Source organism: Apodemus sylvaticus, chromosome 10, assembly GCF_947179515.1.
Source record: "Apodemus sylvaticus chromosome 10, mApoSyl1.1, whole genome shotgun sequence".
Classification (NCBI taxonomy): Eukaryota; Metazoa; Chordata; class Mammalia; order Rodentia; family Muridae; genus Apodemus; species Apodemus sylvaticus.
Window position 1 is genome coordinate 2482328 of NC_067481.1, and position 13095 is coordinate 2495422.

The 13095-nt window shown below is 53.4% G+C and overlaps 1 protein-coding gene across 6 annotated transcripts in view; it reads right to left on the minus strand.

Moving 5' to 3' along the window:
- The window catches only part of Baiap2 (BAR/IMD domain containing adaptor protein 2), a 65721-nt gene that overhangs the window by 18851 nt on the left and 33775 nt on the right, over positions 1-13095 (minus strand). For all 6 annotated transcript variants that reach the window (XM_052196097.1, XM_052196093.1, XM_052196095.1 and 3 more), the window contains exons 4-6: positions 8358-8419; positions 7707-7778; positions 7034-7171 (exon numbers count right to left, since the gene is read on the minus strand). In XM_052196097.1, the coding sequence (XP_052052057.1) occupies positions 7034-7171; positions 7707-7778; positions 8358-8419 (272 nt within the window). The remainder of the gene's footprint in view (positions 1-7033; positions 7172-7706; positions 7779-8357; positions 8420-13095) is intronic.

Genomic DNA, 13095 nt, shown 5'->3' on the forward strand with positions numbered 1-13095 from the left:
GATCCTGACTGGGTTGAGGCCTGCCTACCCAGTCAGCTGATTTTCCCCGGGCTCTTGCTCTTTGGGACTCCAGCATGAAGCTGTGCCTCGGCTGCCTCTCCCTTAGCACCAGACTGTGCACAAGGGTAGGAAAGGCCAACTGTTCTCCGAGCCCAGACACACCTAAGGTCACTACATTGGCAGGCCCCCCTTTCTATGTCTCCTAATCCCCCGTGTCCTAACACTCTACTCTGGAGGGTGAGGACCAGTTAAAGGAGGAGATGGCAAGTCACACAGCAGGAAAAGCAAAGAGAGTGTCACACTCTCAGAAGACTGTCATTTGCAGACAGCCTCCTACCTGTGCCTGCCTGTCTTGTTCTAATAAGAGCTAGGTTGGGGGAAGAGTCAAATAGGACAAAACCAGAAAAAATTCAGACCCAAGCACAATGGCGCACCCAGCTCCACGCAGGGTGCTGGGTAAGGGCTGCTCAGGAGCGACATGGTGGGAAGGAGGCACCAGCAGATCCACTCAACCTCTGCTAAGCATCCCTAGGGTACTAGCTGGCTGGGCGGCTGGCAGTCACCATTACCAGAGCCAGCATGACCACTCAGGCCCACCTCATTCCTGGGGGAGGGGAAGGAGGACAGGGGCTGAGAGAAGACAGCTGGGCACCTCTCATGGTCTGGGGCTGGCCTCCCCCATTTACCACAGGGTGTCTTAGTCACAGGCTTCTCCTCTCCTGCCTTGAGAGGAAAGTGAGAGTCTGGTTTGCCCTGAAGCCTCAGTGTGGCTTTTACTTTTCATTTTCCAAGAGGGTTCTAAAGGGATGACCACATCCCTCAATTTCTGAGCTGGGGACAGAGGCCACACCCCAGGCATAGCATGTCCACTGCTCCCCAGGAGAACACCTTTCCACCTCACATGTGCAGGGCTTCCCAGTGCCTGGCTGGCAACCTTGTGGGGGACAGGGCAGCACCCATGGGCTGTGAGAAGGCTCAGAACTTCCCTTTTCACATAAAACCACCCGCCCCAGTTAGTGCCCCAAATGCTTCGAAGCTCCCATTCCCTGACCTATAATTAAAATTAGTTTTCTGTGGCACTCTCAACATGAAAGCTCAGTTCTGAGCAGTTCTTAATCGTGATTGGCTTAGTCCATTCCTGAGCCCAGGTAGCCATCACCTGCAAACCTGGACAGTGCCTCTGGGGTCTGACTTCTCCCTCCCTCTGGGTAGGCTGGCAACCCCACAGCTCCCTAGCCCCAAGCACTTCTATCTCCTACAACCTTTGTGTTCAGTGACCACCTTTCCGGTAAACAGGCTGTATCCTTAGTCCAGCTTGGGGCAAAGGTCTAGCCACTATCCTAAGTGGTCTAGCCTCGGCAGAGCCCAGAAGCAGGACGACAATGGGGGGAGGTCAGCACATGGTGGAGGCTGTCTACCAGGTTAGCACCCCTGAAGTCCTGGCACCATGAGCTCTAGAGGCCCAGCTCCCTGGCGTGCAGCAGCCTCAGGCTCTCTCTGTGAATGCCTTCCCAAGAGCGTTAAGGACTCATACACACGCTGCTGAGGAAGTGTCCTAGCTGTGTCAGGCACCAACCACACAGGGACCCTGCTGGTAGATCAGGACCAGGTCCTGGGACGCACTGTTCACTTCTCAGGGTGAGGAAGGAAGCCATCTCACCAAGCACTACCTAAGGGCAATGATGTTCAGACTTGACTAAACGAGGGCTGTTGGGACGGACATTCGCCTCTTCCTCCAGTGGTGGCTGCTGTTGGCTACAGGCTTTGGTAAGGCTCACAGATCCCAAGCTGGGCCTCCACACAGACGTCTACACTAGCCTCAGCTGACTTTCTCAGCCCTAGGTTCACCATGGTCTCACCCTGCTTGGTTCCAGCCAAGCTAGAGGGGGCACAGAGAGGAGAAACCCCAGCCAAGCTAGAGGGGGCACAGAGAGGAGAAACCTCAGGTGTACAAAAGGGAATCTCAAGGAAGCAAGAAAGCACTCTCCAAGGTGGAGTGACCAGATGAACTTAGTTAAGGCCTTGATTTCTATGTTGTGTCCTTAAGACACATGCAGGCTGACCAGCGGTGGTGCCGTACACCTTTGATCCCAGCACTTGGGAGGCAAAGGCAAGTGGCTCTCTGTGAGTTCGAGGCCAGCATAGTTTACAGAGTGAGTTCCAGGACAGTCATGGCTACATACAGAAACCCTGTCTGAAAAAAACAAAACCAAAACAAAAACAAAAGCCAAATCAAACCAAACCAACAAACAAAAATAAACCAATACACTCGTGCTACTCCAGGGTTGGGGTCAGTTCCCATTTCTAACAGTCCCTGCTTCCCTGGTTAACTCAGGCAGTAGTCCCAGGAGCCGTAAAAGAGTAGCACCCCGCCCTCACCCAACTCACACGACGTGGGCACCTCTGCTAATGCTGCCAGCTGTCTAGAGGCCTAGCGGACAGACATTCCGAGAGCCAACAAAGACCTCGGAGTTCCCACCTGAGCCCTACTCTCTTCTCGGCTACCGAAGCCACCTCTGCAGGCTAGCTTGGGAGGGGTTAAGAAATAGGGACCCAGGGGCTGGAGAGATGGCTCAGCGGTTAAGAGCACTGACTGCTCTTCTAGAGGTCCTGAGTTCAAATCCCAGCAACCACATGGTGGCTCACAACCATCTGTAATGGGATCTGATGCCCTCTTCTGGTGTGTCTGAAGACAGCAACAGTGTACTCACATATATAAAATAAATAATTCTTAAAAAAAAAAAAAAAAAGAAAGAAAGAAATAGGGACCCATAGAAGGCCAAGGCTCTTTTTCTTGCCAAAGCCTTTAGATCCACGATAAACCACGCTGAGGCCAGCCTGGAGTGGAGGGGCCTGTTCAGGGATTGCACCACTGTGGAGGGTCTAGGCCTCGTGGAGGGAGGAGTGGGTTCAGTTCAGCGCACATCCCCAAGCACTTCCTCCCCTTGAAGGGGACGATGCTGCCATGTTGAGAGGTCTCAGGTCCCTGCTCAGTTGCCAGAAGCCACACTCAGTGCATAAATTAGATGGAATCCCTGGCCAAGTTTGTAAAGGCATTGGGAGCCTGCAGGACCCAACCCACATCAGGGATAAGAGCTCTTGGTTGGTGAGGCATCCCAGCAAGGCTGACAGGCTACTCCAATATGGTGGCCAGCATACCTTAACTTAGCTGAGAGGAACCAGGGCAGCCACACACCAGACACTCTAACCTTCAACAGTGCAAGGTGAGAGGCTCCAAGAATACCACTGTCTGTGGGCTCGGCTGTCAGGAATACCGTCTCTGGGGCTCTTTCCCTACTCTCAGAAAACAGTCTGGGCTAGTGGGATTACCAGCCTGCCACAGCTGTATGGAAGAAGAACCCAAGTTCAAGACTTGCCTGGATGTTGCAGAGTGATTTAAGGTCAGCCTGGGCAACCTAGGCAAGCCGTATTTAAACAGCAACAACAGCAGCAGCAGCAGCAGCAGCAAAAACAACAAAATAGCTGCCTGCCTGCCTGCCTGCCTGTCTGTCTGTCAGACTTGTCTGTCTAGGTGTATGAACAGATATGCTCAGAGGCAGGGCACTTATTTAGCATACATAAGACCATAGGTCAATCTCTAATACTCTACCCCCCCCCCCCCACACACACACAGCTTGTCAACAACAGCAACAGTTATGTAAATCCAAACTGACACAACTGAGTAAGTTCAGGTTATCCACTAAGGAACCAGCCTCACAGTGTTCAAGACCAGAAGAATATAGGAAGGACAGAGGGGCCTTCCCTACAGAAACACACAACACAGATGTGAAACATTTTGCTTGCTAAGGGTCAAATCCTGTTTCCCAGAGAGACAATGAAGAGGTCTGGAGAGACAGGAAAGGGCTCTGAGAACAGAGTGGTACATGTTGGCCAGAGGTGGGATCCTTCTTGTCCGTGCTCAGAGGAAAAATCCAGGACAGACAGCTCAAGCTCACCAACAGGGAAAGCGGGGTCCAGAGAGGCCCGGAGGCTGTACACAAGAGAGGATGGGTCAGCTCAGTGCCATCTGTGGCCATAGGAAGGGCAAAGAGCTGTTTCTTGAGCAAAGAGGCAGCTGAGTAAGATCCCTGGGGTTGGGGCTGGGGCAGAGAAGGGTCTAGCAGAGCTATGCAATCATGCTCTGGGACAGACCAGAGAGGGCCTTGGAGAAGGCAGACTGACCCTCAAAACTAGACAGAAGCTTGGCATGATACATCCTCAAAAGAGAAAGCCAGGAGGCACGCACACCTGGGCATGATCACAGCCACACGCGTGCTTGTGCTGTCTCCAGGTGCTTGCACTGGGCTCTCCATGTAGCACCTACTCTGAGGCCACCACTGTCTGACCGCCGAAGTCCAGGGCCATGCTTTCTCAGGTCACATCAGCTGAAGTTGCCCAGGCAACACTGGCCAGTGTCACTATCCTCCCTAGTGCAGCAGCATCTGCTCTGGACTATAAGGACACATTTTGGGATGGGGTTTTGGGGGGGGGCATAAGCACTCTCATTCTGTTGGAGCTAAGTGACTCCCAGTCATGGTGTCTGAGTTTGGGGTGACTCGTGCTTTACTACGTGAGCTACCTTCATCCCATCAGGATGACCTGTCACGGTAGCTTCAGTTCTACTGCCAAACGCTCTGTGCTTAGTGCCTACAGCATCCGCCCAGGCAACAGGAGCCACCGTCCATGTGCGTGGAACGAAGTGGCAAACTCACGCTCAAGACAGACAGACCTTGAGAGCATGCTCAGTGCAAGAAGTCATACTCAAATCTCACGGTGTGACTCAGACACAGCTGATGTCTAGAACATGAAGATCTATAGAGACAGAAAGCAGGTAGGTGTTCCCGGGAAGGGAGAGTAGGTGACGAGTGGGGAGTCGGGTAGATGGGGGTGAACATAGCTGTATGTGAGGTTCTTCTTAGGTCAGTAAACTGCTGCAGACTGATTGTGTGATGGTTGTACAGTTCTACAGCTATACGGAAGCCCACTCTGTTTAAGTGTGTTCTATAGCGTAGTGCGTCAATAAGGCTCTTACTAGGGGAAAACTAGATGAGCTAGCTCCCACCATTGGGTTACCAAATTGGTGGCCAGCAGGTTTCCTCTAGGTTGTGTACTTGCTTATGGAAATTCCTCCTGCATGGCCCATGCTGCACTGAGGAGTCTGCCCCTGCCCCCAGGGCTGCAGGGTTATGTCTGCTGGCCAGGTCTTCTGAGAGCAAAACGACACAAGGCAGTAACAGCTGACACCATCCGGTGTGCATCTGTGCCTCAGCCCTGCAGCTCACCTGAGGAACCTGTTCAAGAACAACTCAAAGTGGCTCAGAGCGGCCCTTGGTGATAGCCTCAGCCTGTGTGTCCTTGCAGGCAGCCATCAGACGGCTATTACAAAGATTGAAGGAGGCTAGTTTAGTTGCTGAAGGGTTTGCCTTGCAAGTATGAAGACCAGAGTCCCTGCCCCAGAACCCACATTTAAAAAACAAAAACAAGAGGCTGGAGAGATGGCTCAGCAGTTAGGAGCACCGACCTAAGAAGCAGCAGTTTACCGACCTCAGAAGAACCTCACCTACAGCTGTGTTCACCCCCATCTACCCAACTCCCCACCCAGAGGCTCTGAGTTCAATACCCAGCAACCACATGGTGGCTCACAACCTTCTGTGACGGGACACGATGCCCTCTTCTGGTGTGTCTGAAGACAGCTACAGTGTATTCATATACATAAAATAAATAAATCTTTAAAAACAAAACAAAACAAAACAATAAAACACCAAAGCCCTGGCTGTGGAGGTCCACACGGCAATCGCAGCCCTGAGAGGCCGGCGGGCTTCCCGAGGCTCACTGCCCAGTCGGCCTAACCTACTGGGCAAAGCACCAAGTCCACCAGCCTCGCAGGAAGAAGAGAAAGCCTGCGGAGGAATGACACCTACATACACACGTGTGTGCCTCCACACACACAAACATGCACAGGTATGCTCAAAACAAAGACCCCAGACTCAGGAAAATATGCTCGAGGTGGGGAAGACAGGCTACTGCCCTCAGCAGGAGTTGTACATATAGGACAGCAGTGGCCAGGGTGGTAGGGGATCCTGCAATTGCAACAACTTCACATCAAGAGTGCTGTCCAGGCCTGTTCTCTCCTACAGAACTGGGTTCACGGTGGGGTCCCCCCCAGGCCTATGGCATCGCCGATCAGGCTGCGTATGCTTAGAAACAACTTCCCTGGGGCCACCAGGAAGCTATGACTGGCTTAGTGAAGAACAGAGGAGTGTGGTGTGGGGCTCTCCCCCTCAGCCCTTCCCACTCTACCGAGTCCAAGTGGGAAGCCAGGGCACCATAGGCTCAGAGGAACATCACAATCACGCGTCTTGGGCAAGAACTCACCTGGGTGGTGGGTGCTACAGGTACGAGTGGGGACCCGGACCCTGGAGACACACTCTGTCCTCTCAGGCCCTGGGGCTGAATTTTCTGGTGCCTCCTCTACAAACACTGGGCATCCTATGACATCCCTTTTTATCTGTGTCCCTAGGGCTGCAAGAGTAGGTGAGGGGTTTCTAGGCCTATCAGCATAAGCACACTGCCCATGCCTCTGATTGTCAGTCTGGCCACAATATCCTACATCGGTCAGCACACAGCACCTGCAGTGCTTGGAAGCCTCCAGAGCCATCTGCCATCGACGACTGTGAGTGGCCAGCCTGGGGTAGGTAATCACGGGCTGATTAGAATAGCAGTCTGGGGTCTGGCTCTGGGCAGGACTCCAGAGGGACGGGGAGGACTTGGTCTGAGCCTCTTGTCAGTAGTCAAGCACCATTGCAGCATCTTTGCTGAGTGCGCTAAACACCACCCCTCTACTCAAGGACTTGGGGACCCACTCCAGAAATCCAGCCCTGCCCTGCCACACCTGGAAGCTCCTCCCTCCCTTGACAGACATATAGTAAGCACACAGGTAGATGTGTGGGGGCTTTCCTTGCTGAGAGAGGGCAGTCTCGAGGTGGCGGTGGACGTGCGGCTGGCTGGCTCTAGGTGCGGCGGGAGCACCTACCTGCAGCTCCTTGTCTGAGTACTTCTGAGGGTTCTTGCTCCCTTGGCTCTTCTTGCGGAGCTTCTTGAGCTCGGCCTGACACTTGTCCAGGGCGTCCCCTTTGCTCCTCTGTTCCGTTTGGTATTTCTTCAGTGCAGCCTGGAGATCCACAAGACAAGCACGGAGGCCCATGAGCCTCGTGGGTAGCTGGGCGCTCCCTCCTCCCCGCTCCCTGCTCCCCAGTCACAACAGGTTCCAGCTGGCCAGAGTGAGGCAGGGGGTCACAGCTGCAGACCTCCTTGTCTTCCTCTGACAGGTCGCTAATCTCCAAGACCAAAATTAGACTCGGGAAGAGGCCTGGCCTCATTCCTTGCCCCTAATAGTAGGCGCAAAGCCGTAGACTCATGTGGCGAATTCTACAGTAGCTTTGGCTAACAGGCAAGGCTAGTACGGCATGAACAGGGGACTCCTGCGGGCTCTACAGAAAAAGCCAAGTCATGTGGGACATGACAGTGGCTGCGGGGCGGAGGGCTGCACATGGAGCATCAGACGCCACTGGCTCTCCTCTAGGCCACTAGCATGGGCGCCTAGAGGCATGTACTCCTACAGGCCTACGAGACGGGCTCGGGCAGAGGCGGAAGCAGAGGCAGCTTGGCAGTGGTGGCCCAGCAGGGATGGCGCAGGGTGTACTTACGCTGAGATACCTGGAGTCCAGCTCTACTTTCTGCTCCAGCTGCGTGAGCAGCTCATTGTGAAAAGACTTCAGCTGGACACAGGGAGGAAAGAGAAGGTTAGGCAGCTCTAGGACATGGTGCAGGAGACGGGAGCAGAGGCGCCTGGACACTGGTACCATGTAAGGAGAACCCTTCAGGGCCATGCAGGCCCCATGGAGCCAGGAGGCTCCTAACGGTGAGGACTGGACAGCCGTGTTAAGTAATCAAGCCTTTCAAAGTCCTGACGCCCTACTTCCCACCATCCTCCCATCAGGCAAGGGCTAAAGGAGCCGGTCTGAATCCAGACGAACATCAGAATTGGGACCTGGCTAGGGCTCTCATCAAGGCACAGGGGATTCTTCCACGGAGCCAACTCTCACCAACTCATCACAGGTCCCTGTGGTCAACTGAGCATTATTAGACCCTGGTTCCTTTTCTTTACACAGGGGCTGAGACCCTAAGTCATCTTCCTGGCAGACCACTGTGACTGCTGTGACCGGCATGGCTGTGGAAGTCCCAAACGGATACCCAGCTGAAACACAGAGCCAGTCTTCACCAGCGGGCACCTGACTGCCCTGCTCACCTATGTCTGCTTCTTGAACCCAAGGACGAGGCTCAGAGGCCAAACTCACCATCTCTTCCAGCTGGTTCTGGATCTGCCTGTGAACTTCGGCCATCTGGAAGAGGACGTCCCCTGGAGGAAAGAAAGTCGCTTAGATACTTCCAGTCACTAGGTATACCAGGACCAAACACTGGACACCACTGATGTTGTGTGACTCTAAACGGAGGAGGTTTTGGGAGACAAAGCCAGATGGGAGAGGAAGGAGGAACAGGAAAGTCTAAAACGATGAGCGACTTGATCTGAGTTAGAGTCTGGCATCCTGTGGAAACTCAAATGTACACACTGACACACATGCTCAGGACAGAGATGTGACGGGGGAGCCCGTGCAGGTGGGCTTTTACCTTGGCACGGCTCTTAGCACCTACGCAGACCTCACACTCACTCAGACACCAATGTCCTGAGCCCTACACGAGAGCAGAAACGCCTCCCGGTGCAGTACAGGGAACTACTGTCTCTCACCCAAGGCCTCACTGCCAGATTCCATAAGAAGAAACAGGCTGAATGGCACCCTGGGCCTGGCTCCAGCCTCTGGAGGATAAGGTGCTCTCAGGACCCCTGGCTCTGGCAGAGTGCGCCCTTTTCACCAGTGGCGTTCCAGGGACTCTGGAATCAGCAGAGCTGGCGGGCCCCGAACAACTAGCAGGACGGGGACTGTCCCTGTGGGCCAGCCTCAGTGGCCACAGAGCACTTGTCATGGGCAAGGGCGTGCCTCTGGCTCCATAAACGTTGTTCTCAGCACATCAACACTTCAGGGACCCTGCTGCTGTTCTCTGGCCTACCTGTGAGAGAAGCTCAGACAGCAGAGGCTCAGCAGTCAATGCCAGTTCGGCCTGGGCAGCACCCACTCATTCCCACTTGTCTCTGGCACACATTCCAGGCTGGACCAATGTCTGGTTTTGCTCAGTGTTGGGCTGAGTTGAGCCCCCGGCAGTCTGCAAGGTCATCACTTTTCCACATGCCCATCTCCTGCTTCTGACATGTGTACAGGAAAGAGAGGCAAACGGAAGAGCCTCGAGGACCAAGGGCCATGCACACTTCTGTCAGTCCAACAGTGACTAAGGCCGTAGATCCCAGCACCAACCTCAGGGTTTCATGCTTAGTTAACCACAGTGGGCACATAATGGGTCAGGTACACAGGGCACCTAAGACCAGTAAGCCTGCCACAGGCCCGCCTCATCTGTAAAGTAAACTCCCTCATTTTCTCATGTGTAGGGAAACCCAGCAGTCTCGCTCTACTTACCTGAGTGGCAACTATCTGCGAACTCCTTCTGAGGAGTCCCAGACACTGGCTAGTGCTATGGACATAAACAGAAAAGGAGAGCCTATGTCTGTGCCTGGAAGCTAGAGTATGTGCTGCTAAGATGCACCCCTGAATCCTTTCAATGCAGGACTTTCCCCAAAAGGAGTCCTTCTTCGGGCACCCACTATCACCAGCTAGAAACAAAAAGAAATCCTCTGAAAACAGAAGTCCTAGTTAGAGGGCACTTTCCTCTAGGACCTCAGCTTCTGGGAGTTCATCTGGGACCCATGGAGGTCAGATTTTTGGGAACCCTCTCAGTCCCACGAGATGTTTCAGTATCAGTGATCAAGGGACCCTGAGGCCTGTATAGATTTCCTACAGCGGCGAGCACGGATTGCAAGGCTATGCCAGTCAACTGGCCACAGTCAGTAGAAAAGAACTCTCCCAATCAGCAGGGTGGCCAGTGGCCAGACTTACCCTACCAGCCCCACCCTGCGTGCCCACCACCTCCCTGAAGATCATCCTCTGTGGTCAAAGGGCAAACTCAACAGTTGCCTGGAACTTTGTACATACCATCTAATTTACCTGTATACTTGTACCTGTGGCAGTCAGGACTAAAAACCTCAGCACAGCTATCTGCCTATCACCCTGTCCCAAGTGTCTATGACCACAGACCTAACACCATATCCCTGAATGCAAGGCTACAATGGTCCTCCCAGAAACTGAACTCCTATCCTGGATATAACAGGGCTGCCATAGCTGTATATGGCTAATAGGAAGCTGTGACCACAAAGTCAGTGACAACCTACACACCACACAGAGGGACCGAGCAAGCAAGCACATAGCCTTTGTGCGTAGGTTTGCCTGGTCCCTCTGAAAAGGATGGAAGTCCCATTCCTAGCACCCTCTAAACCTTGACTCTGATGTGCTTGAAGGGACTGAGGCAGCATTTAATGTGGAGGAGCCTGGTCTCTTATCCTGGGTTGAGAAGCAGAGACAAATGGGTGAGGCCAGTGTGAAGAGGCGAGGCCACAGGCACAGTCCCCATGAGTTCCCCAAAGGCCTTGGTTACCACCGGCACACATGCACAGCCATGCTGACTTTCAGCAGGCTATCAGGGCAGTGTGCCTCCTGTTCAGAACAGGGCTCACAGGAAACCCAAAGCAACAGATCAAAGTTTTCTACACTCAGACCAGAAGCCACTAGGATGCAAGTCAGAAGGACAATCCTGTGAGTGGCAGATCCCAGGGTCCTCTGTGCTTTTCTGCATCTGTAAATTCTGTAGGATGGAAACCCACAGCCCCTATGACAAGGAAGGATGAATCTTGAGGAGCTCTCTTGGCTTTCTACATCTGTAAGTCCTATAGGATGGAAACCCATTGCCCTGCGACAAGGAAGTACCCAAGGAAGCTCTCCGGGCTTTGCTTGGCCTCACTCCCACGACTCAGAGGGTCTTGGATCCACCAGGGTCTCAATGCCCCACAGGCACCTGGGAATGGACTATGATTTACCCACATGGAAAGCAGGTGACCACAATGGGCTCAAAGTCTGGCCTGGGCAGGGACCCCACTTGAGCCCTTGGCAGCACTGGCACCTACCCTCTAAGCTTTGGATGACAGCCACTCATCCATCCTGAGGACAATGCCCATACAGCCAACTCCTCAGAAGGGCTGTGAGGTCTATGAGAGGAGGAATGGGGCAGCAGCGCCCAGACAACCTATCCACCCAGTTAGAAGCCTCCCTATAGGCCGGCGCTCTCTGACCACATTCTTTAGGCCCAGAATTACAAATCAATGTCAAGACCGAACAGAAAACATCCCCCTACCCACAAAAGCAGCACAGGACAATTCAAGAAGAGTAAAAATTGGTATAATCGAGCAGTGATGCCCAGGGGTGTATGAAGTTTCTCATAGGCTTTTGCTCTGGTGATGGGTGTCAGACCCCACAGGATAGCGGTTACCATTCCATCTGGGCTGTGCCAATCCTCAGACACAGAGCACAGTGTGTGGTTCAGCTCAGACCTTCAGCTCAGAGCCTCCGCTGTGTAGCCTGTCCCCAGACCTAGTGGGTACATGAAGGAGGGGGACACACTGAGGCAAAGGCACGCAACAGTGTGTGTGTATGTGTGTGTGTGTGTGTGTGTGTGTGTGTCTGTGAGTGAGTGCACGCATGTGGAGTTCTGGGCAAGCTGCAAGCTGCTAGATCATGTGTGCAAGATCAGCCCACATGGTGAATTTTTAAACTGCATTTTTAAGGCAGCTGCAGGAAGACACATGCGGTGGAGCTGGAGCGTGCACAGCCATCAGTACTAGACCCCTGCAGTGCCATGACCACAGCATGCAGGGGAAGACTGGCACACCCACCCACCTGAGCACCCCCACTGCAGAGGCCGGAAGCTCTGCAGTGCCAGGGGCACTGACTTCTGCCAGAGCTTTGAGAAGTTTTGTTCATTGGCCAGCAGAGGCGGAGAAGTGGAAACTGGGTCCTCATGGTGGATGCCATGCCCTCCACCTTCCCCTTCTCTTGACGAGCCTCCCAGTGTACTGTGCTGAAAGGATTACTTCATTTTTTTAAAAGATACTATTTATTTATTTACTTACTTACTTATTTATTTTTGGTTTTCTGAGACAGGGTTTCTCTGTGTAAAAACCGTGTCTGTCCTGGAGCTCACTTTGTAGAGGCTGCCTTCAAATTCAGAGATCCACCTGCCTCGGCTTCCCAAGTGCTGAGATTAAAGGCGTGTACCATCACCACTGGTTTAAGGTTTTTATTTTTTATTTATAGTGTTTGTGCACATGAGTGTAGGTGCTCTTGGAGGCCAGAAGAAGTCATCAGATCCCCCTGAGGAGAGTTACAGGCAGCTGTTTGCTGCTGACATGGGGGCTAGGAAGGAACCAGATTGTAACAATAGCATGCACTCTTAACCACTGAGCTGTCTCTCTAGCCCCAGGAAGAGGCTTTTTAACCAGCCTCAGCCAGGGCTGAATCCACCCATCCCCTGGGGACCTAGAGCTCTCAGGCCACAGCCCAGGTGGGCCCTAAACTTGAAAAACCGGATCAGATTGGGAAAGAAGGCCCAGTGTGCCAGAGCAAACAGAGGATGAGGGAGGGTCAGTCTTTACAGACAGCTGCCACTGATGAACCTCTCCAGGGAGTGGAGTATCAACAAGGGTGACTGGCGGGAGGTGGCCCATCCCAGGGAGCTGTCATGAGAGATCCCGGGAGGGACTGAAGCCCCAGGCACACCAGGGCAGTGAGTCAGCCATCAGAGTGAAAGAGCGTTAACTCAGGAGGGTGAGGATGGGGCTCAGGAGCAGGAGAGTTCCAGGCCCCAGAATATTTGGGAACTAATATTGGGAAGTAAGGAAGAGACCCTCCCCCGCAAAGTACACGTGGGTCCCAGACACAATATGTGACATTTGGGACAAAAGTATAAAAACACAGGCAGCCATAGCAGGAGACCACGCCCTCCTCAACTTCCACCAACTTACAGTGAGTCAGGTCGCTG